Below are 27,278 nucleotides of genomic sequence, written 5' to 3' on the forward strand. Positions count from 1 at the left end.
GTTTTACCTGTGAAGATGTGTGATCCTGCACACTTGGAGTGCAGAGGAAATCCTGACAGACATGGGAGACAGTAGGTTTAGAGGAGATGTGCATTGGGCTAGAGTAGGTCCTCAGCTCAGGAAGGTGTTCTCTGCTTTAGGGAAGCTCAGAATTGCTTTTGTGGAGTGCTGCAACACAATCCAAGGTACAGCAGTGAGACCCTGATGCCAGGCAATATGCAGTCCAAGCACATGGGCACATGAGCCTGGAGGACAGTTTCTGGCCCCAACAGTGTTCTTTTTCCTCTCAGTATAACATGCCATACTGTGTAGAGTGATGCTTCCAGTTTTCAAATGAAGGGATGATTTTGCAGGTGATCTAAAGAGAATGAAAGATTTCATAGTGTAGATTAAAAGGTGTTCCCACTGCCTGTGGTTCAGAGTTCTGATCCAGTTCCCACTGGGAGGCTCCTGGCAGGTAGAGGCCCACAGCCAGATCTCCAGCTTGCTGGCTCTGTCCCTGGCTAGTTGGATGCTTGAACAAGGCACTTACTTCTCTGCACCTAAATCTTTCCCTCTCAAAATGTTTATCAGCCTGATCTGGGATCAGGAAGCCCTGGTATAGGAGAGCTGCTGTGCTCCATGGGCATCATTGGACACCTGACATCCCTTTCTTCTCTGGCATCCCGTTCACACTCTCCTCATGATGGCTGGATGGGTTGACTGTCATCTGTGTGACTTTGATTGTTTAAGATTGTCTTCCCTGTTGGCTTTCTCTCATACCGGTCGGTGTCTCTGCTCTCACTACTTCTCCTTGACCCTTCCTCTTCCAGATTTCATCCTCATGGCGCAGGGCATTCACATGCACGCTTCCAGGATCCAGTGGGGCCTGGTGATGTGCTTCCTGTGCTACTTCGGCACCTTTGCAGTGGAGTTCAGGCATTACAGATTTGAGATCATTTGCTCTGAATACCAGGAAAACTTTCTGAGCTTTTCCGAAAGCTTATCAGAAGCTTCCGAGTACCAAACAGATCAGGTGTAGCCTGTCCTCTGGCAGGGGGGAGGGGGGCAGGTGTGGTCTCATGGGTTAAACATAACCTCATTTACACTTTTTTTATGAGTTTGTTTTCATGTGCAATCATGATCGTATTGCCAAAGGGCTCTGAGGGGTGGCTGTCTCACTAAGAGCCAAACAAAAATAGGTATTCACTGGAAGAGGAGCGGATCCTTCTCAGTGGCAGCATGAGAAAGCACAAGCTGTTTAGTTTATGCTACCAGGGACTGAGTGGCTCTGTCACACCTCTTGTTCAAAACGTTCCACAGCCAGTCCTTGCAATGCCTCTCCGAGGCAGGTCCTTCTGAGCCTACTCTGCAGAGGAGGTGGTGACAGAAGCAGAATTCTTTGGGCACCAAGAGTCTTCGGGAGCCTTCCTGAGTCACCAGACTGCATCTTCTGTGTCTTTCCCGAGTTGTTTTCTTTGCTGCCAACTGGGGTAACTTGGAAGGGTGAGAAAGAGCATCTGTTTCTTCAGAATTTGGAATCAGACCGTGGAAGACCCCAACTGGCTTTTCTGGCAAGCAGGCAGGCATTTCTGTGGGCCTGGAAAGCAGCTGATGGTAAATCTGGGTTTGGAAAACTGTGCTGTGATCAGGAAGCAAGACTTGGCCAATGCTGCCTTGTAGCTGGGCAGATCGTCCCCAGGCCAGAGGAGATGACACAGTGGGGTGCTGTGCTTGGCTTCATGGCTCAGACTCAACAGTGGGGACTGGGGGAAGTGAGGTCCTGAATTAAGATGAGAATGTCTGTGTGCTCTGAAGATGACCCAGAAAAGGCTGCTCTTTCTAAGTGTGTAGTGCTTCCACCACACATTGTGTATAGTATTTCAAAACCTTTGTTTTGTGGTTGTTTTTTGTTTCTTTTTTGTTCACTGAGGGGGAAAACATTGTGTTAGAGGCGCTGGACTTGTCTGCAATGAGAACAGTACCACTGCAGGTACTGCTGGACACAAGGTTTAGTTTTGCTCCTTGTGCACTTACAAGCCAAGCCTCAGACATGCTGACAGGCCTGGGTTCTGGACCCCTCAGTGTGGTCAGTTGTCGTGAGTGGAGTCTGCCACAGGTTTACATGGGCTTCCAAGGTGCAGGGAGGCAGTTCTGCCCCCGAGGTTGGGTGATGTGGCTTGAGGGCTGGAGGTGAAAAAAGGGAATAGCAAAACCAGACAGGATTCTCCCTTCCTAAAGGGAGGTTTTCAAACAGAAGGTCTGTTTTCAAAAAAAAAACAAGAGCTCAAAGCTCATTTGAAAACCTCATTTTGGGAAGGCTGCTGTATTGGCTGGGGAGTGATGGGACTTGCTTCTCATGAACATGGCTCCTATTTTCTTCCACAAATCAGACTCAGTTTAAGCTGGCATCTTGTCTGAGCTGCAGGAAAATAAGCAGAAATTAATATGGTAGGAAAAGGCCTTTGAAGGGGAACTGTACTGCTCTGTGGCATTTCTGACAAGACAGGGAAAAGGTACAAGGGCAGTCTTCTGCAAAGGTCAGAGGCCTCTCCTGAAAGGAGAAATAGTTGAGACAAACTAATGTAAGTAGACAGCTTTCAGCCAGCCCTTTATCTTCTGTGCACCAAAATTTGTTCTCAGGCAGCTGTTATAAATCCAGAGCACTTGTGGCCAACAGAGGGTTGATGTGGATTGCTGAAGGCTTCCTCCTTGAAGCAGTGTCATTAGTGGAAAGCTTTCCTGGAAGGATGTGCTGAGGGTGGCCCAAGGACACAGCAGTGAAAGGTGCTGGGCTCCCCAGCAGCTCATCCAGGGAGCTCCTCCTGGGCATGGACAGTCTGGAGAATGGACAGGTGGGGATCCTCTTACATAGGCACACTCACTCAATCCACATGGAGCACAAAACAGCAATTTGTTGTAAGGGTGTTTTACTGTAAATAGTCCACTGTGACTTTTGTTTCCCTAATCAATTAATACTTTCAGTTTATCATTTTATATTTTGTAATTTTATCAAAGGGAAAAAATGATGATGTGATTATTTTTTTTCCTTTGTCTCCTTTTCCTATATGCAATCCAAACTGAACTTCAGGTTTTTAGTGATAACTCTGTACATTTCTTAGAGTATTTCTAACAGCACATTTCAGTACAACTAAGTGACAACTGATATACACTGAAACATGACCACTAAATAAAGTGCTTTTATGGAGAAAGTGAGTTTTATTTTTGTCCCCTACCCCAAGCATAGCTTTCTGACGGCAAAGGCAAAACAAAAGGTGAGTATTTACAGTGTAATGATTAACAGTATCACTTAAGGAAGCCAGGAACTATTCAGCCATGCAGATACACTTATTGTAACAGCACTAATTAGCTGGCTCTTTCTAGGAGCAGGATCACACTGATTACACAGCCCAGAGAGGCATCCAAGACCAGCTGCCCCACAGCCTGACCTTGCTACTATCAAAGTTTTAGAAGGGCAGTGCTGGCATGATGTGGTTTCCTCCCCAAATGCCCATCTCTTGCTTGTCCTTTACACAGCAGCCTCCATCAACAGGGAGAGCTGCAGGTGCAGATCAGAGCTCAGGAAGGCAGCACACATGTTAATGTTGTATTTTGTCTGGCTGGGAGGGCAAGCTCAAGTGCCAGTGCTCAGTACACAGCGACACCCATACACAACACAAAGTGCCAGGAGCAGGGAACGGGGATTTCAGATTGCCTCTGCCTCCACTCCTACCAGGTATAACCTCTGTGGCTCTCACTCCTGCACCCCCACTGAGCCCCAGCTGAAACCCTAAAGTGGTCAGTGAGGTAATACAGCTTCCTTTGCAGGACAAGGCTGCTGCTTCAGAGAAAGGACTGGGGAAGGTGAAAGCAGAACAACAAAGTGTTTGCAGATTTAAAAAAAAAAAAAAAATTGCCTTTAAGTGCTGGGATCACTGGTGATAGACAGGAAGGCTAAATACTGTGATGGAGTGAACACAATGAAAGCCAAATTGGTTTTTTATTTACTGTATTAGGAAAAGCTCCATGAGCATCTGATATACATTGGCACAATTTAGGTAGGGTGAACAGGTCAGGGTTTTAATTCTCATTAAATGCAGCAGGATGTCCCCCCTGGGAGCAGTTTGTCAAGGTTTGCCCACAGCTGACCAGTACTATGAATGGGTGACTGGGTAGTGTTGGCTACTGAGGAGGAGCTCCATGGGTTAATGCTGAGATACTTCAGAAATGCAGTCAAACTGACTTTGGTGTTCAGCCAGTAATATCCTATAGCCCAGCACCACAGTGCAGCAGTGGAGTGTGTCCAGAATTTAATTTTTAAAGCTATACTTATATATACTCTACTTCATTCTGGTAGGCTGGCTGTGTAGCTCTAAGCAGCTTCCTTATGCAAGTTGTACTGTTTTGTACCTAGACCTGCTGCAGATATAGTCAAGATATATGTTGTTCTTTATCTAAAGAGGTTGCCTGCAGCAAGGGCTGGCTTTTTCTTTGTCAGCTACTGTGTTACAGCCCACAGCTGGCATTTTCCTTTGGGAATCCTAACTTTGAAAGTTTTGACTTAGCCAGCAACCCCATTTGCAGGGAGGAGATCATATCCCCTCAAGGTCCTCAGGTGTCCCTCTGGGACAAGGGGACATAAACTTTGCTTGCAGACTGCTGCTAAAAATGACAGAGCTCATGGTGGGGCATCTCAGCACCAGATTTCAGTGGGTGACTCTGAAGGAAGCATCTCCTTAGCTAACTGCTAGCCAGGAAAGGGGAGGAACAGCAGGGCCCATGGGTGCTGCTCCTCACCCTGTTCCCAGCTCCAGCTGGCAGCAGGCATCCGTCCTACTGCGCAAGGGACCCCACACCGTACTGTCCATCCGTACCTGCCTGCACTGGTTGTGGGTCCGAGACATGATGTGGATTTGGTTTTGAATTCTTATTATGGACAAAATTACCTAATGTTTCACAAGGACAATTCAGGTGAAGCACAGTCTTTTGTGCGTGCACCGCTTTCCCTAAGTGGAGGAAGGCAGGAAAAGTTCGGTGAAAGACGAGATGAGGCTGTAATAGGATTTCTCATCGTCTGTCAGTCCTGCGTTGCCTGGTCTGATCACCACAGCCACGTGAGTATCCGCTTCCTCGGCCGCATTGGCTTCTGAAACAAACAGAGGTGGGGAGAGTGGAGATGAGATCTGCTTACCAACCTCTTCACATCAAGGTCTTTAAGGCTTGAAGATCTCCAAAGCACTGAAATGCTTTTAAAGGTTGAGACTGAAAAAGCACAGTTTGCACGTGGTGCTGCAGGGCTCCAGAGAGGAACCAGCTCCTGGCAGACCTGCTGTGGGTGGCTGTAGCTGCCAGGTAACATGAGCGGACAGGAGCTGGCTGCCTCACTATCCCCTCCCCTCTCCCAGCTGATGGCTGTTCAAGGCACCTTCCAGCTGGATTCCTGTCACAGGGTAGCTGGGCTGTGGTCAGGCTGTGGTGTTAGTGAGTCAAACCCACACCCCACTCCAGCCCAGTCACTTCTTACAAGCTTCTTTTTGCTCCCTGAGTACAAGAGGAAATCCAGGGAGGTGATCCAGGGAAAAGGAGGTAACTACAAGCTCCCAGCAGCTCTGGGAGGGCTGGAGAGGAGGTAAGGACCGACTCCTGGGGACTGGGTTGGTTTAGACTGAGATTGCAACCAGAAAGATGTTTCCAGCAAAGACAAGCCATTAAATTAGCTTCCCAATCCTGGCTTTCCAGGGGTCAAGTCTTGGCAACCAGAAGGAATGTTTTCCTGCTGCTGAACACAACCTAACCGTAAGTGGCACAAAGAACCAGCCACCAGCATGTGCCACGTAGCAGCACAGCTTTACATCAGTTCCCCTGAGCACGGGTCAAACCACTGACCCTGTTTGTAACCGGGACATGCCAACTGCTTCAGCAAATGCTCTGCTCCGCTTTAACAGTCTCTCCTTGCTTGCTGGTGCAAAGGCAGGTTTTCTACTTGACCTATTTTCCCTCACTGCAGTGCTGCTCACAGACATCCCACTGCTGTGTGCGAGCCCGGGTGTGTAAGGAGGGAGGATGGCAACAGCTAGAGGGGAGGTGCTGAAGCAAAGCGGTGTGCAGCATTTCTGGGGTGCTTGGGACAAGTCAGCAGCACATGTTTAAAGAGCACCTGCCTCCTCTGCACAGGTGAGAACCAGCAGGACTGGCAGGCCACCTACCTCGTGGGACATCCGTCAGGAAGAGGATGTTGTTGGTGGCGCACCCAATGCTGGCGGCAATCCTCCTGTAGCTCTCACTTTCTACCTTGGGGCCTATTTTGGTATCGAAGTGGCCATCAAAGAGCTGAAAGAGAGAGAGAAGCACAGGTCACTGCTGAATGCCACCTGAAGAGCAGGGCTAAACCTCGCTCCTGAGTGAGCCCTCCCCTTTCCTTTCTACCATGGGAACCAGGGACCAATGCAGCCGTGCCAGCAGAGTCAACTGGCTGAGCTTAACTCCCGTGGGTCAAACCCACTCCCCCACCTTCCTGTCCCAGACTTCATTCACCAAGTGTTACAGCAAGGGGGCTTGTGGGAGGGGAGCGTTCTGCAGAGGGAGAAGCTGTAAGGAAGGTGGTAAGGTTATCTACCTCTAGGATATCACCTTCTGTAGAATATCCAAACAGAAGCTTCTGGGCTTCAATGCTGCCTGAAGAGTAGATATAGACCTTCATCCCCGCTTCCCGCCACTTCCGGATGGCTGGAACCACATCCTCAAAGATTCTGGAGCAAAACAGGATGGCAGGTAAGGGCAAATCCAGGGGCACCTGGAGTTACTCCTTTATCCAGGCACTGTGACAACTGTCCCATTAGTTTGCAAGGGGACTTCATTCTCAATCTGTTCAGGGGCCCTGCAACCAGGGAGTCTGTTTCACCAGCAGTGATGTACTCTGAGCTCTGGCCAGCTGAGCAGCTCACAGACTGCTATGCAGACAGCAGCTTTGATGAAGTGCTCCAGACATCTGGCAGCAGTTTCTCCAGCCCCTTCAATGTGGGGAGGGAAGGGAAGATTGAGGAAAATGGCATCCCATCACTTTTCTCTGCAAGGGAGGAATAAGTGGGGGACAGAGAAGACAGGCTCTTGCATTCTGAGTCCCACCTGCCTTGCAAGCAACAAAGACTTCCCTCTTGCTAAGAGCTCTGGCTGTAAGCTGCATCCATGTGGTGCAAAGCCCCAGCGTGGGTTCAGGCCCCAACCATGCACAGGGAGGAGCTGAGACAAGGCTGCAGCTGCAGGAGCCAAACGAATGGCACTGTACAAACTCTCTGAAGCCAGACAACAACTCAGGGAAGGAGTGTCCCCTAAGGGACTGAGGTCAGAGCTACTCTATTCAGCAACTGGGTTGGGTTGTACAGTACTAGCATGGGCCAGACATGTCCCTGGCAACACAGAGGGTGAACCAGCTCTCCTTCTGTAGGCAGCAGCATCCCTCCCCCCTTATTCTTCTGGCCTTGCAGAGTGCTGGGAAAGGAAGGTACTGGTCTAGCAATGGGCTGACAAGCCTCAAAATGTGAGCTCCATCTAACTCTGGGGAGTAGCCAACTGAAGACAAGCCCAGCCACAGGAGCAAAGCTGTAAGAGAAGGAAGGAGGACTAAAGCCAAGGCAACTGCTAATGGACATGTCTGTTGTTGCTTCTCATTTATACCACGAGATCTCTCCAGTGCCCCACGCACGTGTAAGTAAAAGTTCTTTGTGTGGACATTTTGAAGATGACCCATGCACCGGGGGAAACTGAAGGCTAGAGGATGCCCAGGAGGGACAAAGTGAGGCTGACAGTAAGTGCCTCAATAATACGTGGGATGGTTGGTAAGGAAAGGCCACAAAGCCTCACAGAGGTAGGGAAAGGATCTCAGTCTGATGTGGTAGAAGGTTGGAGAGAGGAGCTGGAGGAGATGTGATCTCAAGGGAATGATCCCAGTCCAAACTGCAGCCTTCCCACCTGCGATGCACACCTTTGTGTGGCCACCTGGGCCAAGGCCCAAAGGTACTGAAAAGGGAATCTGGATGCCTAAAGAAAGAGGACTCACATGCAGAAGGAGGTGTTGGACTAAATTTTGCAGATTTGCAGCAATCAGCTGGCCCCTTCTTCATCTCTAGCTTCTTTTCACTTTTTTCCACGGTTATTTAATAATGTCTCTGGTGTCAGCTGAAAATATTTTGAGGTTGTATGGCAGAAACTCCCAGCCATCCTTGTGTTTTCATGTGCTAAGTTCAGGGCCTGGATCTCAGACACTAATGTGCCAGATATAGCTGGGCAAGGAGGAGACTTTAGAGACTTCCCTCCTTAGATGAGGCCAAGCACAAGGCTTTCCACACAGTTTTTGGGTCACTATAAGACAATTAGCTTTGTCTTATAAACAAAATCAACAGGATGTCTGTCTCTTTTCACTTGTTTTTGGGTTTTGTTACTTTCTCTGGTGGATGTTTACATTTTTCGGTGAGCTCATTTTCTTCTTCCTCTTTCTTCCTTTGACAAAACACTCTGAATTTTAGGGCTTCTTTTACTTACTTAGAAATTTGAAATGCATAGTTTAACCAAGTATTTCTTAGCCTAAATAAGAAGATCAAGCTTAGCTGCAGTTGTCCCTACTTATGCACTCTTGTGTTGTGGCTGGAACATAAAGAAGGACCTGAAGACAAAAAGAAGTGGAAAGGCAGGAAACACACAGGTAAAAGACAAACCAGGAGGAAATGACTGAAAGGACTTGACCCTGCAACCCTGGCTTGTTTATATTTGTTCCAAAATACAAGTGCAACTCGGGGATAAAAAATGCAAGATGGAGAACTGTAAGAAGTTCATACTTGTGCTTTAGCCTCTTGGTTTATCAAGAAATCTCTCTAGATAAATACTGAGACATTTTCCAAGTTTTTTAATGCAGTTGTCCGCGATGAATGTTCCACCACCTGTGGGAGCAGACTCATGCTTCCATTACCCTGTTTCTTTGGTCAGACCCTGTCTAGTTTATGGACCCTGCTCAGGTTGCTGGATAACTGGCGGTTCCCCAGCACGTACCTGCCAATTATTCCTTAAGGAGAAACACTCTCACCTACTTGCTCTTCCCAGGGGGAACTTGGTCAGTCCCTAGGTTACTGTAAGCTCTTTGTTGCCTAGATCCAAAGATTAAGCTCAGTGGATTTGAGTTTTACTGCATGACCAAGTTTGAAATGAAGTGTTTGCAGCTGGTTCCACAACAGCAGTGGCCTGGCTTAAGCCACGACTGAACGCAAACACACTGGCTTGTCCACTGAGCCAGTGATCCTACTTGCATTTCCATGTGGGGCTGTTCCCAGGAACAGCTTATGCAGCTATTCTGCTAATAAATGTCCAGGAAAGATGGACCCCATACCTGCCCCACAGGAAGAGGCCCACAATTACTCACGCAATTACTCACTCTCCTTTGACGAGCCCGGTTGCATAGGCTGCCCTCCACATGTGACCCTGCAGCTGCTTCAGTGCTGTGGTCTTCCTGTCCAGGGACATCTGCCAGTGCACATTGTCCACAACCGCCTGGATGACCCGCTCCAGCTCCTCTTCCCCACTTCCGCTCTCCAGAGGGATTGGCACGGCTCCGTCCAAGCTGGAGTCCTCCTGAGCCTGGAAACCACCCACGATAAAAAGAGGGGAGGGAAGAGGTGGAGAGGTTTCAACACCTTCAATGTAGGGAAGTGGTCTAAAAGCTGCATCCATGCACCTCTGTGCAGGACACAGCTTGAACTGCTCTTCACACAAGGGGTTACAACATTGTTTGGATGCTTTTCTCAATGGGAAATTCAGACTTTGGTAGTGTCTAGAAACACTTGCTTGGATTGCACTTTCCAAACCAAACAATTAGCATTACTGTAGCTGTATTGTAAATACTCCAATGAGCATTACACTTGCTCAAGTATTTCATTACTGAAATTAGGTAAAGAAGCGAATGTGTCTGTTGGCTTCAGCCACGGGTCTCAAATTGATGCTGTCCCTGTAGAGAGGCAAGATATGCTGCCCTGTGCAGGACAAGTACTCTGCCATCTCTCCACGCTGCTTCCCGAAGAGGTGTGTATTCAACAAGAGAAGGGCACGGTGGAGGCAAAAGGCTGAAAAGGCTTGGTTCGACAGCTGTCCGGGGGCCGTGAAGACCAAGGTGAGCTGAGGGAAGCAGCTGAGCTGCTGCCTGCCAAGCACCAGCCCTTCCCTGAGCACAACCCCAGGCTTTGGGAGGGGGAGAATCGGACCACTGAAGCAAGCAGCCTCCACAGAGAGGGGCAAAGAGACGTGGGCTCACGTTGGGTGACCGAGGGAGTCTGAGTGACCTGAAGCCCCAGGCATGCCCTGAAAACCCGGAGAGACACGGTGTAGCTCTGTTACTTAACCTGTTTCCTCAGAAGTCCGACATCCCGCTGGCACTCCTCCTCCTCCCAGTGAGCACGCAGATACTCCTTCACGTTGTCTTTGATGTAAGGGAACAAGGTCTCCTGGCAGGGAAACAGGCTGTTCCTTTAACCTGGCAGAGGTAAGGCTAACTTGCTTTTAAAAGGAACTGTTGGTACATGCTGGTGTGTACAGTTATTTTCCCAACTTAAGCTTCCCCTACAGTACTGCAACCTGTGAAAGTGCCTGCCAAGAGTGTCTGCCTGGTCACAGGACAGAGCTGCCTCAGGCCAAGGTGAGTGCAGGTGGATTATTTTTTGGTTTTTTACACAAAATGTTTACGTAGCTGCAACTTTTAAGCCCTAGGATGGAAAGGTGGGTTATAACTTTTCCTGGGCTTGCCAAAAAATGCCTCAAATGGCAGATGTGACCCCACATTTCCATGGGCTGAGGAGTACAAGGCTGACAATGTATGTACTCTGAATGGACAAGTTATGCTACTATATTTTTGATGGGGCGCTTGTCCTAAGAAAGGTCATTCTGAAAACACATCTCAACTTCTCACCAAAGCTAGAGGACCTTTTAAAAAAAAAAGTCCAGTCCAGTGACACTGAGCTCCACAGGACAGTCTTACAAATAAAATGAAATGGGGTTAGGGAGAAGTGCCACAGGAAAATTACAAACCTCCCTGAAGATCTCAAGGGCAACCAGAAATAATTACAGATTGCTCTCATTAGTGGTGTTTCACAAGTGAGAAGCCACAAGCAGCCACTGTGTAGCATCTCTAGGTGAGGGAAGAGGCTCAGAACAAGGGGTAGGGCAGGGAGCTCCTTCCTTTGGGTATAGAGACAAGCTTTTCTTTATCGGGAAGAAATTAACCTGAGCTCACCTCTCTTCAAAAAGACACTCATAATTTCTCTCTCCTCGTTGTATATCACCTTTAACTTGTTACTGAAATAAGAAAGCAGTGGTCCTCAGAGTGTGATGTAGTAGCAGAACTGCAGGATTTTGTTACTCCAATATTGTGTTTTCCGTTTTGTAAATTTTATAAACAATGCGAATTGCCTAAAAATTACCACAAACTTGTCTAGGGAAATCAACAGCCTTGTAATACCCCCAGTTACTCTCTTATTTCCTTTACTTTCAAACTATCTTTTAAATCATGGAGGAAATTACAGAGAATCCACTGGGAAATGCAAATAACCCACTGACTTGGTTTAATCTCCTTTACAACTCAGATGTCAAAAGTCCAAATTGTTTTCCAAAACCAGTGTCTCATGCTCTTGTGCTGGCAAAGAAAACTTCTAAAAAGGCTCTGAAAGCACAGTGTATTCCATAATTCAGGGGATTTAAAAAAGGTAGAAGTCTTGGCCCATTGGCAAGTGCACTGGACTGTGGAGCAAGAGGGGACACCCATGTGACAGCTGGAGTGGTGGACAGCCAGTGGGACAGATGGTTTATGGATGTCAGGAGTCTGTGTGGAAGAAAGACTCCTTGCATCCTGCAAAGAAACACCTCCCTCGCTGCCACTTCAGCCTGTCTGTTACTGACCCTTGTAACTTCACCCACTTCTCCTTTCCCTTGGAGAGCAGAAACAGGAGCCTGCTGTGCACAGCTCCCACCGCTCCGCACAGCTCCCACCGCTCCGCCCACCTCCTGTGTGTGCTGGGGGAATATTGGTCAGGCTCCTCAGCAATGTCCAGCCCCAGATGTGGCTGCCCCAGCACACCTTGGCAGAGTGGAGAAAGATTCCTCAGCAACCACAGCTTGACAGCCCTCCTAAGCCTTCCCAACTGCTTACAGCAACATCAAACCCAGTGTAGAAAGGGTGGTATTTTTACTGTCAGTGGACACCCACGTAGCACACTGTAATTAGCCCTGTAATCAAGTGACCAGGATCCATTTTTCTCTCAATTTCCATGCAAACTGTCACTAAGTTCAGTGACAATCTGCTCTTTTACAGGAGATCTGGCAAATCCCAGGGGATGTAGTTTATCAAATCACATCTCTCCCCTGCCATCTACATCCACTCTGCGAGGGTGGATCCAGGAAAAGGCAAAACTTGGTGACTTCTAATTAGTGGCCACCAAACACTCTCTTTTCCGGTATCTTTCCTTAATCCACCCATCAGCTGACTCATGCTATTCCCTTACTTTGCATATTCAGTAATTCTAACAGTAAAGAAATGATTAAATAAAATCCATCAATATTAAAGAATAAAAGTGCCTGCAGAAACAGCAGTGGACCTTTTAAAGGAAAGTAGAAATTATGGAGGTTAATTGAAAGTCCAAGTGAAATAACTTGCTCCAAGCATTTGGAGCAGGATTTCCAGCAAACTGAGTTTTACTGAGAACCAAAACTCATTTGGCCTCCCTGCAACAGGAAGACTTTGGGTAGAAAAGCATCTCAGGTATATTGCATGTTGTTTGCACGACAGCAAAATAGCTTAAAGGTGGATATAACCAGCTTCATTGCTCTGACAGATGCTTAGTAAGAAATCTAAACTGTTCAAACTGTTTAAACTGAAAGATACTGGGGGGAGGGAGGCAGCTTTAATGCCATCTAGGCCTGACGTTTCTTCAAGAGCACTGGGGAAAGATGTAGGTCATGCTGTTCAGCTGTTAAACCGCGTTAGCAGAAACATCTAGAAAGCCTGTCAGGAGCCTTCGCCCGCCATGTGGGTCACAAAGCACCTTTGTAACCCACTGGCTAGAAAGATCCTCCAAAACCTACAATGTCTCGTGGAGAAACACGGGTCAACGGCAGGAGAAGGGATAAATCTGTTCGGTGTCTTAAATACAAACGAATTGCTCGCGAACCACACGGTCCCGGCAGGGACCAAGAGAGGGCTTGGAGAACTGCAGATTTCAATAGCAGCCTGTCCTGATGCCTCCTGCTGGCCTCGCAGGCTTACCAGTCCCCTGGCTTCTGCACCTAAGCCAGCGTTTCCACCAGTCTTAAGCCTTTTCCTCGGCAAGGGAAGCCACCTGCACACAGGCGCCGTCCCTACGATGCCCCTCACGGTAAGCCCGGGGCGCTCCCTGTGCTGCCCTCCCTCAGTGCTGCTGCTGGACGCGCGGCTCTGGCGACACTGGAAGCACCTGGCTGTCCCGCCCTCCCGATGGAAAAAGGCAGTGGATAACTCCGAGCTCTTACTCCAGGCTCCCCGCATTCCCGGGTGCGGTGCTGCAGCTCCAGCCACCAAAGGAACAGCAACGCTCGAGGGCCTTTCCCGGACGAGGCTGCGAGCACTCCAACTGCCCTATATCCACGAAAAAAGATCCCTGACCTGCCCCGAATCCGAGCAGTAGTGCCCTGTTCCCCTGCCCACCGAAGAGGCGGCCGATCAGCAAGACATCACGTATTTTCTTACGAGCATTATTGGGAAAAAAACGCGGAAAACGGGTCACGGCTTTCCCTCCCGGCAGCAGCCCGTGGGGTCACGACAGGAACGGCGATGCCACAGGAGCCGCCCGCGGTGCCAGGGCCGGAGGGTCACGGTAACAGCGGCGGTGCCACGGGAGCCTCCCGCGGTGCCAGCGGCGCTCCCGGGCGCCGGGACTCACCTGGACGAAGGCGATGGGGGTGGTGGTGCCCTCGATGTCCAGCAGGATGGCGCGCACCTCCGCCGGCACCGGCAGCACGCCCATGGCGGCGGCGGCGGCACGTGGGGCGCACCGGGGACGCGCGGCGGCGGCGGCGGAGGAGCGCCGCGCCGGCTCTGCCCGCCCCCGGAGCGCCCGCCACGCCCCGCCACGCCCCGCCGCCGCCGCCGCCTGAACGGGGTTTCTGGGTTACGCGTTACAACGCACCCCGTGCGCCCCGCCCAGCCCCGGCGCCCGCCCGGCCCGTCCCCCGGTGCCCCGGTGCCGTCCCCGCCCGGGCAGCGGCTCCCGGCCCCCCCCGGCCCCGCGCGATGGCGGCCGCTGCAGCACCGCCGGGAGCCGCCGGGGGCGCTGCGGCGCCGGGCGGCAGGGCGGTGCTGATTGGCTGCCGGCGCGGGTATATAAGGGCGGCGGAGGCGGTGCCCGGATCTCTTCCGCCGCCATTTTCTGCCGGGCGCAGGTCTCCGCTGTCTCCGCCGCTCGCCCGAGCACCCCCGCCGCCCTCGCCCCGCCATGGAGGACGCGACCGAGATGAGCGGCGGCCAGGAGGAGTTCGCCGAGGGCTCCAAGATTAACGCGAGCAAGAACCAGCAGGACGACGGGTAAGGCCGGGAATTATATGGGGGGGGAGGGGAAGGGAGAGAATCGCGCCTCCGTCTCCTTTGCCCGCCCTGCGGCGCGGGGAGGGAGGGGGGAGGCGGCTCGGTCGCTGGAGGGTGCGGGGCCTGCCTTTCCCACCCCATGGCCGCGCCCGCCTTTGTGTCCCGGGCGGGTGACCCAGTTTCCGCGGGGCGGGGACGGGAGCGGGAGCGGGGGGGGCCGGTCGGGGCCGTGACGTCACCGGCAGCCTATGGGGGCGCGGGGCGGCCCCGGCGCTCCCTCCGCGCTCCCTGCGCCCGCTCCCGCATCCCGACGTACTTCCTGCCCTTCAGGAAAATGTTCATCGGAGGCCTCAGCTGGGACACCAGCAAGAAGGACCTGACGGAGTACCTCTCTCGGTTCGGTGAAGTTGTGGATTGCACGATCAAAACAGACCCGGTCACTGGAAGGTCGAGGGGGTTTGGGTTCGTGCTCTTCAAGGATGCTGCCAGCGTGGAGAAGGTGGGTGGGTTTCCTGGGGATCGATGGCGCGAAGCTGGCTTGTGTTATGGTACGGGTCTGAGACTTCGTTTCCTTTTTTGCTTTTTAGGTGTTGGAACTGAAAGAACACAAACTGGATGGGAAGTTAATAGATCCTAAAAGGGCAAAAGCCCTAAAAGGGAAGGAGCCACCAAAAAAAGTGTTTGTTGGTGGGCTGAGTCCAGATACGTCTGAAGAACAGATTAAGGAGTACTTTGGTGCTTTTGGCGAGGTATAGTATAATGGCATATAACAACAGCTTTGGTTTCCAAGTGTGGTTTTAGCTCTGTCTTAAGACAGAAGAATTTGTGAGGAGACAGTTGGCTCAGGCTCATACAATGCTAGAGATTGTTGAATGTCTATGTTAATGATTCTGTAGTGTTGTGATGGTCTGATTTATAGCTGCCAAAAGTAGTCGGCACAGATGCTACACTGCCAAATGGTTCTGGTGGCATAAAAAGTTGCTCAGAGACTTCATGCATTGTTTATATGTGTTTCAATTTCAGATCGAAAATATTGAACTTCCCATGGACACAAAGACGAATGAAAGGAGGGGCTTCTGTTTCATCACATACACAGATGAAGAGCCAGTAAAGAAGTTACTAGAAAGCAGATACCATCAGATTGGTTCAGGCAAGGTACGAAAGCTCTCCTTCTTAGCATGTGAAATAGACTATTTCTGTAGGCGTCCGTGAAAGCAACTCACAAAATGGTCTTGAAGTTCTTGATGAGTTAAAGCATTTCTGTTCTTACAGTGTGAGATCAAAGTAGCACAGCCCAAGGAGGTATACAGGCAACAGCAGCAGCAGCAGAAAGGAGGGAAAAGCAATACTTCTGGTGGACGTGGAGGCGGAAGAGGGCGTGGACGGGGTGAGTGTTTTCGATGGTTAAACAAATATAAGTACTCGTGTGTCTGTAGATATACCAGATTTCAGGCTCTATGCTGATCTTGTTTCTAAACTGAATGAGTAAAGTAGCCTGTTAAATGGTATTTTGGTGATTGTGATTGCTTGTGGAAGCTTAGGAGTGTGTTCTTGCTCTGCTTGCCTTCAAATGGTGAAGTGGCCGGCTGGGTGTAGGGTTCTTTTGCACACCCACAGTGGATAGTGTAGCCAGCGCAGTTCACCCTTTCACATGGAGGGATGTGCCCTTGGTGGGCTCATGGGTGAGAAACCAAGAGCTGTTTGCTGAAGAGGATGGCAGTCACTTTGCTACACTTTGCAAATGGATCAGAAGCAAACAGCTGTTATATTACAGGTTAATGCATTTCAGTCTTCAAGTTAGTACAACTAACACAACGCAGTAAGGTATAATTTGGTGCTCAGGCAATTCCTGACCCAAAATGGCAGTTAAAGGAAAACAACAGGAGCTGCTGTAATGTGCCTTTGGTGTTGTGTTGTTTTGCTTTTCCTGGCTGTTTTATGAGCAACACGACCCGCTGTCTTTCTCTAATGCTGTGTGTTTTAAGATCTTAAGTCACATCTCTTGTATCCAAATGAGATGCCTCAATTCTTTTTCGAAAATGATTGTTTTTAGGGAGGTAAGAGGATTCTTCAGGTAATAGCTCTGCTATAGAAAGATCGACATTGAAAGTTAAATGAAGTGACGTAGAAGAGAAATAAGTTCTGTAACTTACACTTGCTATACTTGGTTTCAGGTCAGGGACAAAACTGGAATCAAGGATTTAATAACTATTACGATCAAGGATATGGAAATTACAATAGCGCTTATAGCGATCAAAGCTACAGTGGCTATGGAGGATATGACTACTCTGGATACAACTATCCCAACTATGGATATGGGCCGGGATACACAGACTACAGTGGTAAGTGGATTTGATCTCATTCCCAATAACAAGAACGTGCATCTTTAAACAGGGGCCTCTTCTAGTAAGTTGCTCTGTAAAGTCTCTTGGCACATGGCTCTAAAGATGAGATCTCTTGGTGTGCTGTATGTGAAGTCCCCTTCAGAGGTTGGATGTTAATGCTTCTGGGCTTTGTTTTTTTCCCTCTCGTGTTACGTACAGGCCAGCAAAGCACATACGGAAAGGCGTCCCGTGGCGGCGGCAACCACCAAAACAACTACCAGCCGTACTAAAGCAGTACCTAGTACTTGAGCAAACAGGTGTGTACTTGAGTGCAAGGTCCACTCTGAGTATGTCTAATCTAATTTAAAGATCAATAGACAAACGAAGAGTAAAAACTTGCGTAGCATGACTTTTCCTTTAATTAAGCTTTTGTTAACTTAAAAAAATAATATTTTTTTTTTTTAAAACCAGCTTTGCCTACGTGTCTATAGATCTTTAACTTTGTAAAAACGTGACTTTATCTTCTTTAGTACTGCAGAAAAACATAAGAGTTTTTCTGGTTTGCGTTGTGTACCAGGTGATCTAGAGGAATAATTAAACTTATTAGAAGTATTAACAGGTAAAGTACTGAAATGGGTACAACTTAAGGAAAACAAGAATGTTGTCTTCTAACTCTGACATTATACCTTGTTTGTACCCGCCAGCGGGAACTTCATTGCAGGCCGTGTGTCACCCTGACCACGTCTATCTCTGGGGTCGCACGTTGCAGGCAGAGCGCAAGGCATACACCAGAAAACGCTGTCCTGTGGTATGGTCTCTTCCAACTTCATGTACCAGCGTAAAGATTAAAGTGGAAAACTTCAGACTTTGGCTTCTTTTTTTAATCTTTTTTGGAGATTAAGTGTCTTTAACTTAAATGGTTTTTTACAGGAGTTAAAGTACATAAATGCCTTTACAGCTTAATCATTTGGTCTTCTGTTTAGTGTTGTATTTCAATTGTGGAACCTCATTTTAAATGTGCATTCTTTAAGATTTTAATGCTTGCTTTTTTCTTTTTATAGCTAATAGTGAAATCTGCAAACCAAAACGAACTTTTAAATCTGGAAAAACATTAAGGATCATATGCATATGAACCGTCTGAACTAAATTGACTTGACTTGTGTTGCACATAAGTCATATAGATGTATAAACAAATAATTAGAAACCCTTTTGGCAGTGTTTCCAGTGGGGAAAAAAAGCCTGATCCAGAGCTCACCTATTAGTCTAAATCAGCTGTTGTTTTTGGAACAGCTTCCTAAATGGGCTGAATGGCAATATTTGGGAAGATAAATTACTGAGGGGTAACAAAACCTCTTGTGTTACCTTAATAAATATGCATATGATCTTTAACAGTGAAGAAAGGAATATATAGAAGACTTAAAGCAGTTCATGAAAATGGACCTTTTAACAATTCTGTAGTAACTGTCACAGATCTGACATGCATTTTGTCTTTGATTTTTTAGGTAGAGGTACTGCAGCAAAAAAGCCATCTCGCAGCGCATCGTGAGTGAATGGAGGGTGATCTTCGTGAGAGGAAATGACTATTTTGTAAAAGACTTTTAGTGAACGACACAACTGTGTCCAACTGTACATAGCGGCCGACTAGTTTTCTTTTATGGTTTTTACTTTCTTTTTGCCATTCATGTTATGACACAATGTGGATTTGTGTTTATACAAACTTTATTTGTATAATTTCATGTTAAAGGATTCTCTAATAAATGCTTACTTAAGTGAGTGTGTAGTCTTGCTGTCACCTTACACTGGTGTAAGTGTAGTTTTACTTGTAGAGGAGGGCGTGTACCTTTGGAGATCTGTGTTACTGTGTATACAGGTCAATACAACCCATGATTTTTCCTGACCTGTCTTGAGAGAGCACCACCATGCTTGGAGTCAGCATCAGTGGATGATGGAAGAGTTGTCTCTTGCCACGTGCAGAAGAGAGGAGAAAGTGGTCTGTCTGTGTCACAATGCTGCCAGTTTTGTACATCTCAAGGGATCTAGAACTACAGCAGCACCTTTGTAATGCTGATGGCTCAGGCACTGCTTAAGGGATTAGAGGGGTGTGGAGCCTTTCAAGGTTTTTCAAGCACTTAGAACCTTGACTATTCTAGAATGTAGCTTAATTACTTTCCTAGAGTAATCACTCCCTATCTATTCCAATTGCAGGGAGGAGATTACAAGTTCTTGAACTTAAGGGTCAGCAACTCTTTTCTGTACAACTTGGGATCTACAAGTTAGGTCCTGTACTGGACTCTTCTCACCTGAAGCATCCAGAAAACAGGTTTACCATCTTGTGCATCCTAGCAAAATAAAAGCTTGAGTGAATGATTGGTGGAGCAGGGAAACAGCATTACACCCAGCAGGTTCTTTTCTGATTAGGAAAAATGGTGGAACGGGTAAGGGAGCATACACCTGCATGCAGCCGAAGGCTTGCAGCAGTCTGCCTGAAGTTCTGTTTTTTACTCAGTGTGTACCTAGTCAAGCATCAAAAAATAAACTTTGCTTGTCGAGGTAAAATGGGAGTAGCTAATTGACAGAAGTCTTGTAGATTTCGAAAGGGAGTAGTCGGGGTAGAGATTTTTCCCTGAAAGTTTCCAAACCATAATTTCAGTGTTTACTTCTCTCTGAAGTAGCTGGCTGTTTTACTTTCTCCTATCGCAGAGAAGAGCTGCTTCCCATAACTGCTGGGGGTTGAACAGTTGCTGGATCTGGATGGCTCCTGTCATCTTAGCAATTAGGTTGGATGGGAGAAGGCTCGCTGATGTCACTGGCGACGAACTAAAAAAAACCCAGCATGTAACTGCTGGGAGAAACCACAGCTGTGTGTGACTGCGTGTGTACACAGGCTTTTGGGGAGTGCAGCTGGATGCAGAAGTTATCCTTCAGCAGTGCCCTGGTGGGGCTGAAGGTGACTTGTGCCACCAGCACATGGCTTTGCTGCTACATTGGTTAATATACAACCCCCCACTTCTCTAAGAGCTAAGTTTTCTTTCAAAATTGTGATCCTTCCCCTCTACACAGCCTTAGTGAGGACACATCTGGAGTGCTGTGTCCAGTTCTGGGCTCCTCAGTACAAGAAAGAGCAAGGAGCTGCTGGAGAGGGTCCAGCAGAGCGTCACGAAGATGATGAGGGGTCTGAAGCATCTCTCTTATGAGTAGAGACCGCAGGAACTGGGCCTGTTCAGTGTGGAGAAGACTGAGAGGGGATCTCATCAACACATACAAATATCTCAAAGGCAGGTGCCAAGAAGATGGTGCCAGGCTCTTTTCGGTGGTGCCCACCGACAGGACGAGGAGCAATGGCCATAAACTAAACCGCAAAAGTTTCACCTCAACATGTGCAAGTCCTTCTTTACACCGAGGGTGGCAGAGCACTGGAACAGGCTGCCAAGGGAGGTCGTCGAGTCTCCCTCTCTTTAGACATTCCAAACGGACCTGGACGCGTTCCCGTGTCACCTGCTCCAGGTGACCCTGCCTTGTCAGGGGGGTTGGAATGGGAGATCTCCAGAGGTCCCTTCCAACCCTACCGGCTCCGTGATTCCGTGACCCCCTCCCGGCACCCTCAGGCCCTGGATGCTCCCGGGGCTGTCCACGACCGCCCCCCCGCTCCCTCCCGGCTCCCCGGGGGCGGTGTCACGTGTCCCGCCCGCCGCGCTCCTTCCGGCCGCCATTTTAGGTTGGGTCGGTGGCGGCGCCATTAAAAACAGGGAGCAGGAGGAGGAGGGATCGGCAGGATCGGCGCGCTCGGCCGGGGCCGCCAGCGGCGCCGGGGCCTCGGCGGGGAGGCGGCGGCACCGCGGGTGTCCGGTCCGGTCCGTTGCGGGGCGGCGGCGCCATGTCGGACCAGCAGTTCGCTCTGGACTCGGCGGTGGTGGCGGCGGGCGCCGGGGACAGCGCGGCAGAGCCGGCGGAGCAGCCTGAGGGGCAGGCGGGGGCGGGAGGCGCCGATGGGGGAGGCGGCGGCGGCGGGATCGAGTCGGAGGGAGCCAAGATCGACGCCAGCAAGAACGAGGAGGACGAGGGGTGAGCAGTGGGGGCGCGTTTTATGTCACGGGCGGGGCCGGGCGCCCCCGGCCCGGCCCGGCCCGGCCTGGCCCGGCCCCGCTCGCCGCCCTGTTTGTTTACTTGGCGCTTCGGCGACGTCACGGGCCGGGCCAGGCGGGGGCGGTGTGTGGACCCGCGGTGTACAAATGGTGTGATGTGTACCGAACTACAAATCCCTTTTATTTTTTTTAGGATGTTCTTTATGTAAGTTAGTGTGCGGTGCGCGCGACAAGGCCGTAACTCGGCGTAGCCGAGTGCTGGAGTTGCTGTCGCAGCATTGCCCTGTGCTGCAAGCACAGACGGTGTGTCAGTGAGAGGCATGAGGGACCTGGGCTTCTTCCCAGCCTAAACCATCCCTCTGCTCCTCGCGGAACTTAGTGTGAGGAAGATTGCATTAGGTGATGTCTGAACTCGAGGAAACGCTATGAAGCTGTGTCAGGGGAGGTTCAGGCTGGATATCAGGAAAAGGTTCTTCACCCAGAGGGTGGTTGGGCACTGGAACAGGCTCCCAGGGAAATGGTCACAGCACCAAGCCTGACAGAGTTCAAGAATTGTTTGGACAATACTCTTGGGCACATGATGTGATTCTTGGGGTGTCCTGCACAAGGCTAGGGGTTAGACTCGATAATCCTGATGGGTCCCTTCCAACTCAACATATTCTATGATTTTAGGAAAAATAAAGGCAGCTTTTAATCTTCCGAGGGTCTCTGCCTGATGCTTGGTATGGGTCAGTGTCACTTTAGTATTGGTGATGAAATTCAGTTGTAAAAAACCAAGTGACATGACAGGCTGATGCTCTGTGCTGTCTCCTGTCAGACCCATAAGAATTCTGGCTGCAGGTCTGGTTTTGGTCAAGGCAGAAAATAAACTGGATAAAGGAGCACTGGCTATGTTGTCCTGTAGATACGTGCTGCGAAACCTTTCTGGGATGTTGCAGAGAACGATGTTAATAACCTGGGATGTAATAATCTGGGATGTTGCAGGGAGAGAGAAGAGGAACCTTTTTTTGAGTGTTTTCGTAGGATTAGCAGAAGCTTAGAATGTTTTTGTTACTTCTCACCTGCTCTTAGTGGCTTTAAATACCCTTGCAGTTTGCGTATTTGTTTTACTTTTTGCCCTTGAATACATACCTCTTAAAGGGTTTTCAGAAGGAAGCTGATCTTGTTTGGAGGCAATACAGCTTAAAAAAAGTTGTTACTGAGGGGTGCAGTGACACTGGGCAGTGATTACTTATATTATATGTTGGCTTGTAGTTTAGTTCAGTCTTCTTATTTGATCTGTCAGTTTTTGTGGGTCATGCTGTACAGGAAACAAAGTGTTTTGGCAGCTTTCTTGGTAGTAGAGGGAAAACAGAAGATCTGTGATATCTTTGCTCTATTTAGCTGAGTATGAAATTTGAAAGCATATTTTGGAAAACTATGTGCTGATGTGACTTGCATAGATTTCCTAACCCACAGGTTTACAAGCTTTTGACACCGCTGTGGCGTTGCTCCTGGATTGCTTTTTGTGCTCGTGGTTGTGTTGTAGCCTTGACCTGACCTCAAGTTTTGCAGTGAAGCAGTGGTTTGTCAGCTCGCTGTAGTGGCAGGATGGAGCAGCAGTGGTTTGTTGCTGTGTGAGTGGACTCCCAAGTTGCAGTTGCTGCGTGGAGGGAAGAAGAGCCTTCAGAGGGCTGTTGTAAACTCATGTTCTTGCTCTGTCTGTACTTAGTGGTATAAAGCAGGCTTTGTATGTTAATATTGATGGCAACTATAAAGCAGGTTTTGTGTGTTTAATGGTTTGTTGGTAGCTGTGGAACAGGTGGCTTGTGCCTAGCAAGTGTAAGTTCAGTAGTAACTGCTAGAGTATCCTCCATGTGTCAGAAAAACACTGCATCCTCTCTGTGTTCTGTTTGGCTGCTTAAAAAGCTGCACAAAACAGCAAACAAACTAAGAACCTTAATGATGGATGAACACAAGAACAGAAAACATCCTTTGATTTACTGCCCGTGCTGGTTTACCAATGTGGACCATTTTATCAATATTCATAGAACCACAGAATGTTAAGAAGTTGGAATGGACCTTAAACCCTCCCAACCAGTCCCAACATCCCCTGCCGTGGGCAGGGACACCTCCCACTAGATGAGATTGCTCAAGGCTTTATCCACCCTGCCTTGTACACTGCCACGGTTGAGGCATCCACAGCCTCCCTGGGCAACCTGTGCCAGTGTCTCACCACCCTCATAGCAAAGAATTCCTTCCTAATATCTAATCTAAATTTCCTCTCTTTCAGTTCTACCCATTACTCCTTGTTCTATCACCACAGTTCCTCATGAAGAGTCCCTCTCTGGCTTCCCTGTAGACCCCCTTCAGATACTTCGAAGGTTGCTGTGAGGTCTTCATGCAAACTTCTCCAGGCTGAACAGTCCCAGCTTTCTCAGCCTGTTTTCAGAGGGGAGGTGCCCCAGTCCTCTTATCAAGTTTATGGCCTCCTCTGGACTTACTCCAACAGTTCCATGTCCCTCTTATGCTGGGGGAACCAGAAGGGGATGAATATAGATTAGTCCTGAAGACAACAAGTAGTCACATGAGATAGAAAGGGATTTTGGTGCTTTGTAGAAGAGGCATCTGGAACTAGTGGTAGAAGTGGATAACGGGAATGGGGAATTGGTGCTCCTTCTTAAAGATTTCAGGACCTTTTATAGAAACATATGAAGCTCCTGAACCCCCTCATTTCTATGGAGGTTGGATATGTTTGTCAGAAAGTGAATGCTCTTGTTAATTCTGTCATGACAGCAGAGCTAATTCAACAGTTAGTTCAGAGGAGCAGCTTTTGATTTGAGAGAGTTTGACTTGTGGAGGTACATGCAATTTACATGATTGGCAGGAATATTTGTATGGGTGTGGAAAGTGGAGGAGTTGAAGACATGATACAGTGTTTTTTCAGGTTTTCTGATAAGTGTGCGTTGAATTGTGGGATAAGTTGATACAGTGAAAATGGACAAAGCTTTGTAGGAAACATTTATAGATCATAATGGATCATACTTTTTTGTTTAGAGCCTGCTGTAAAATCTTCTTTATCAGTATTAGAGGAGATCATCTCAAATCCTCTCTTGAATGGCTGCCTAAGCCCTATGCCTAATGACTATGACTATGAATGATTCATTTGTGTGCATACTGGCTTGTTTTTTTTTGTCTTTCCTTTTGTTTCGTGTCTTACTAATGTGGTGGGACAGTTATGAATTGATTCTAAGCTTCCAGTGTGCTTTTGAAAATACAGGTCGTGATCAGAATTATGTGCTGCACACATTTGCCCAGCAGCACTAGTCCCTTAGGAATATTGGGAAGACATTCGTTTGATTGTATTGGATTATGCCTGTTGTTTATATCACGTTTTTGTGAGGAAAGATAAGCTTTGATCATCCAATAGTTTACTTTTTTTACTGCTTTCTGGGGAAGGCAACTTAACTAAACTTTATTTTAGTTTACTAATATGGGCTTATGTCCAGTCCAGCCTAGTACATAAATGCCTCTGTTTAAGTGCACTGCTGTATAAACCTAATCTGCCCATGTGGGTTTCTTGAGCAGTTGTGTGAGGCTCCACAGATAACTAAATGGAATTTAGCCTGTGGTGGGGGTGCAGGGAGGTAGTAAAATACCTTTTTGTCACTACTGGTAGTTTCCTGGGGTAGCAGAGTAAGCAACTGCAGCAGAAGATGGTGCAAAACTTTTGTTTACATGTAAGTCTTTATCTAACCTGGCCAGAATCATTAAAGCAAGTTGTCAAAAAGTGCAGGCCTGCGTGTGCGGTGTCGTCACTGATAAAATGCTGCCAGTTCCACGCATTAGGTAACTGAGCTTATGCAGCTTGACAGTGCAGGATTTTGGGTAACACACATTAACAGATTAAACCATCTTGTCTTAACAGGAAAATGTTTATTGGCGGCCTCAGCTGGGACACCACCAAGAAAGATCTGAAGGACTATTTCTCCAAATTTGGTGAAGTTGTAGACTGTACTCTGAAGTTAGATCCCATCACTGGGCGATCAAGAGGCTTCGGCTTTGTGCTCTTCAAAGAATCAGAGAGCGTAGATAAGGTAGTATTGATGTAATGAAACATGTTCAGATTTGGGTATCGGAGATGAAGCACTCACATGGTTGTCTGCATAGTTATTTGTACATGTTCTGCTAAAGATGATTCAGGGACACAACATGTTTAAGATACTTGTTAAAATGTTTATTTTCCTGAACCATCTTACTCCTGATGCAGTGTTCAGGACCAGCAGTGATTGCTAAGGTGTGGATTTGAGCACTTACACGGGAGTATGCTGCAAACCACTGGACTTGAGCGCTTGAAAACCACTGTATATAAATGTCTGCTGCCTACTGAAAGCAGTAATTTGCAAAGAACTTCAAACCTTTGCATTCCAGAGGTGCAACGTGGACCCCTAGAGTAGAGCCAATAGCTTTGATACATTTGGGCTCTATCCAAGCAAAAGTTAGCTGTTAACTTTTCTAAAATGCTGTGGATACAGCACACGGAAAAGTTTTCACCTTCGTTGACCTTTGGTGATATCTAAAGTGCAGATTCTTTACTTCTTAAAGTTTGAGGATGAGATTGTAGGGTACTTTCTGAGAAGTGTTATGCTCTTACTTCCCTTGGATAATACATGACCCCAGGTGGCTCTGGAAAAGCTTTGTCAGAACTGTGTCAGTGGATAGTGATCAAAATCACAGAATTCTTTGTTTTTGTGCAACAAATCATTGCTGTAATCAAAGTATCGAAATTGAAGCAAATTTGGCCTTGCTCAAAACATAAGTGAAACATTTAGTTTGAACTGCTTAAGATTATGTTTTTATTTTTCTCAGGTCATGGACCAGAAAGAACACAAGCTGAATGGAAAGGTCATTGATCCAAAAAGAGCTAAAGCCATGAAAACAAAAGAACCTGTTAAGAAGATTTTTGTTGGGGGCTTATCTCCAGACACACCTGAGGAGAAAATACGGGAATATTTTGGAGGTTTTGGTGAGGTATGTGGTGAAACAAACTGCTTATGCTTGTGGAACTTGTTCTGTCTTCACAAATTTAGTAATAAAAAGCATCCCCCAAATGCAACCTGCATGGATGCTACTGTAAGCTTAGTGGCCAGTATAGCTCCATCTGTCTTAGTAGTCAGAATTTTAATGACAATAGTATTAATTACAGGTTTTGAGTTGCACAGACTGGGTAATGGAAGGAGGAGCTGGGATAAGTCAGAAAGGGAGGCAACACTTTTGAGATGGTGTTTTGGTCAGTTGGATGAGATGATCTTAAGTCACCTCAGCTCATCTTCTGTGGCACAGATTGAAGCAGTTTGCCTAAATTCTGTGCAACTATGTAGTCTCTTGTCTCTCTCTATCCCCAGTTTTTGGTGGCGCAGATGAACAGAACTGTGCACTTGCACAAAGCTACATCTTTTTCATATAAAACTTCAAGGTTTAGGTCTCCTTGGAGTTTGGAATATTTAGTTACTTCAGTCTTAACCGAGTTAAAACTGAAAGTCAAACTGAGACTGTTTATCCAGCATAACTAAAATATTCTTTGTGCACCGTATTTTGTCTGAGTATGAATGGACAAATGATACTAGAAGTTAGAGGGGAAAATTTTTTCACACTTATTAACACTGTTGTTAGTGAGGGTGATGTTTTAGATGGTTTTGAGTGATATAAAGCCCTATGAAGGAGACACATTGTCATATTCAAGGCTAAATAATTTCAGTTAACAAATATGACCTCTTAGAAGGATTTTGAAGTGACATGCATGGCAGGATAAAAGATAAAATCACTGTCTTCTTCACCAGGTGGAATCGATAGAGCTCCCCATGGACAACAAAACTAACAAGAGGCGTGGATTTTGCTTCATTACTTTCAAGGAGGAGGAACCAGTGAAGAAAATAATGGAAAAGAAATACCACAATGTTGGGCTTAGTAAAGTAGGTGAAGTTTTTCTTAGAGAAAGTGAACACTGACAATAGAGAGAATTATGTTATCAGTTGCATCTGTTTGGGGATAAGCATTATTTCTCACATGTAGCATTAGGCTTATGAAGTATTTATGTAGGTGCTAGGAATAGGTGACTGTAACCTTAACTTCTGAGCTGAGGGGATTTCAGGTGGGGTTTTATAGAGCACATTTGTTCACTGTGCAGCTCCCACGTGCTCCAGCTGTGTGGGCAGAGTGCTGTGTCACAGATCTGCTGTATCAGGTGGCACCATGTTTTCCTGGTAGCTGGATCTCTGTGTGTTTGATACCGAAATGTCAGTTTGTCTCAGAAAGCTTCTAAAACTG

General features: G+C 47.7%; 4 protein-coding genes and 1 long non-coding RNA gene across 13 annotated transcripts in view; 4 read left to right on the forward strand and 1 right to left on the reverse strand.

The window, feature by feature from the left end:
- The window catches only part of TMEM150C (transmembrane protein 150C), a 29,274-nt gene extending 26,087 nt beyond the window's left edge, over positions 1 to 3,187 (forward strand). For all 4 annotated transcript variants that reach the window (XM_017837620.1, XM_017837619.1, XM_017837622.1 and 1 more), the window contains exon 9: positions 813 to 3,187. In XM_017837620.1, coding sequence (XP_017693109.1) covers positions 813 to 1,021 — 209 coding nt within the window. In that variant the 3' untranslated portion in view covers positions 1,022 to 3,187. The remainder of the gene's footprint in view (positions 1 to 812) is intronic.
- Positions 3,185 to 14,037, reverse strand: ENOPH1 (enolase-phosphatase 1). The gene is made up of 6 exons (XM_017837618.1): positions 13,926 to 14,037; positions 10,362 to 10,463; positions 9,401 to 9,603; positions 6,596 to 6,728; positions 6,186 to 6,309; positions 3,185 to 5,125 (listed from the first exon to the last, which is right to left on the reverse strand). The coding sequence occupies exons 1-6, from the start codon at positions 14,007 to 14,009 to the stop codon at positions 4,986 to 4,988; spliced, it is 786 nt and encodes a 261-aa protein (XP_017693107.1). The 5' UTR covers positions 14,010 to 14,037; the 3' UTR covers positions 3,185 to 4,985.
- LOC108508654 lies at positions 5,121 to 8,743 on the forward strand. Its single transcript, XR_001878453.1, has 3 exons — positions 5,121 to 5,775; positions 6,154 to 6,750; positions 7,464 to 8,743. It is a non-coding gene; the product is annotated as an uncharacterized LOC108508654 (long non-coding RNA).
- A 341-nt stretch (positions 14,038 to 14,378) lies between the features above and the next one.
- HNRNPDL (heterogeneous nuclear ribonucleoprotein D like) lies at positions 14,379 to 18,664 on the forward strand. 4 transcript variants are annotated; one of them, XR_001878452.1, is made up of 9 exons: positions 14,379 to 14,566; positions 14,897 to 15,065; positions 15,154 to 15,315; positions 15,590 to 15,721; positions 15,839 to 15,953; positions 16,741 to 16,908; positions 17,110 to 17,207; positions 17,595 to 17,698; positions 18,393 to 18,664. XR_001878452.1 is itself a non-coding variant. In XM_017837616.1 (8 exons), exons 1-7 carry the CDS (start codon positions 14,478 to 14,480, stop codon positions 17,178 to 17,180), a joined length of 906 nt encoding a protein of 301 aa, XP_017693105.1. In that variant the 5' UTR covers positions 14,390 to 14,477; the 3' UTR covers positions 17,181 to 17,207; positions 18,393 to 18,664. The 4 variants fall into 4 exon arrangements, 2 of the variants coding, with proteins under 2 accessions (XP_017693105.1, XP_017693104.1); XR_001878451.1 differs by having other exon boundaries at positions 14,390 to 14,566; positions 17,110 to 17,698; XM_017837616.1 differs by lacking the exon at positions 17,595 to 17,698 and having other exon boundaries at positions 14,390 to 14,566.
- A 1,999-nt stretch (positions 18,665 to 20,663) lies between these two features.
- Positions 20,664 to 27,278, forward strand: part of HNRNPD (heterogeneous nuclear ribonucleoprotein D) — a 9,919-nt gene continuing 3,304 nt past the window's right edge. For all 3 annotated transcript variants that reach the window (XR_001878450.1, XM_017837613.1, XM_017837614.1), the window contains exons 1-4: positions 20,664 to 20,952; positions 24,880 to 25,048; positions 25,821 to 25,982; positions 26,792 to 26,923. Coding sequence is in view for 2 of the 3 variants with exons in the window: in XM_017837613.1 (XP_017693102.1) it covers positions 20,765 to 20,952; positions 24,880 to 25,048; positions 25,821 to 25,982; positions 26,792 to 26,923 (651 nt within the window). In the remaining variant the exon portion in view is untranslated. The remainder of the gene's footprint in view (positions 20,953 to 24,879; positions 25,049 to 25,820; positions 25,983 to 26,791; positions 26,924 to 27,278) is intronic.

This window comes from Lepidothrix coronata, unplaced genomic scaffold (genome assembly GCF_001604755.1).
Source record: "Lepidothrix coronata isolate B3197 unplaced genomic scaffold, Lepidothrix_coronata-1.0 Scaffold307, whole genome shotgun sequence".
In the NCBI taxonomy this organism is placed as follows: Eukaryota; Metazoa; Chordata; class Aves; order Passeriformes; family Pipridae; genus Lepidothrix; species Lepidothrix coronata.

Bases quoted from the DNA above. Each gene is read 5' to 3' on its own strand.
- HNRNPDL (XM_017837615.1), top strand. From the start codon at position 14,478: ATGGAGGACGCGACCGAGATGAGCGGCGGCCAGGAGGAGTTCGCCGAG. The intron at 15,954-16,740 runs GTGAGTGTTTTC...ACTTGGTTTCAG, and splicing joins CGGAAGAGGGCGTGGACGGG to GTCAGGGACAAAACTGGAAT. The intron at 16,909-17,109 runs GTAAGTGGATTT...TGTTACGTACAG, and splicing joins GGGATACACAGACTACAGTG to GCCAGCAAAGCACATACGGA.
- ENOPH1 (XM_017837618.1), bottom strand. From the start codon at position 14,009: ATGGGCGTGCTGCCGGTGCCGGCGGAGGTGCGCGCCATCCTGCTGGAC. The intron at 9,604-10,361 runs GTTAAGTAACAG...GGTGGTTTCCAG, and splicing joins TCGGACTTCTGAGGAAACAG to GCTCAGGAGGACTCCAGCTT. The intron at 5,126-6,185 runs GTAGGTGGCCTG...TGTTTGTTTCAG, and splicing joins CCTGACGGATGTCCCACGAG to AAGCCAATGCGGCCGAGGAA.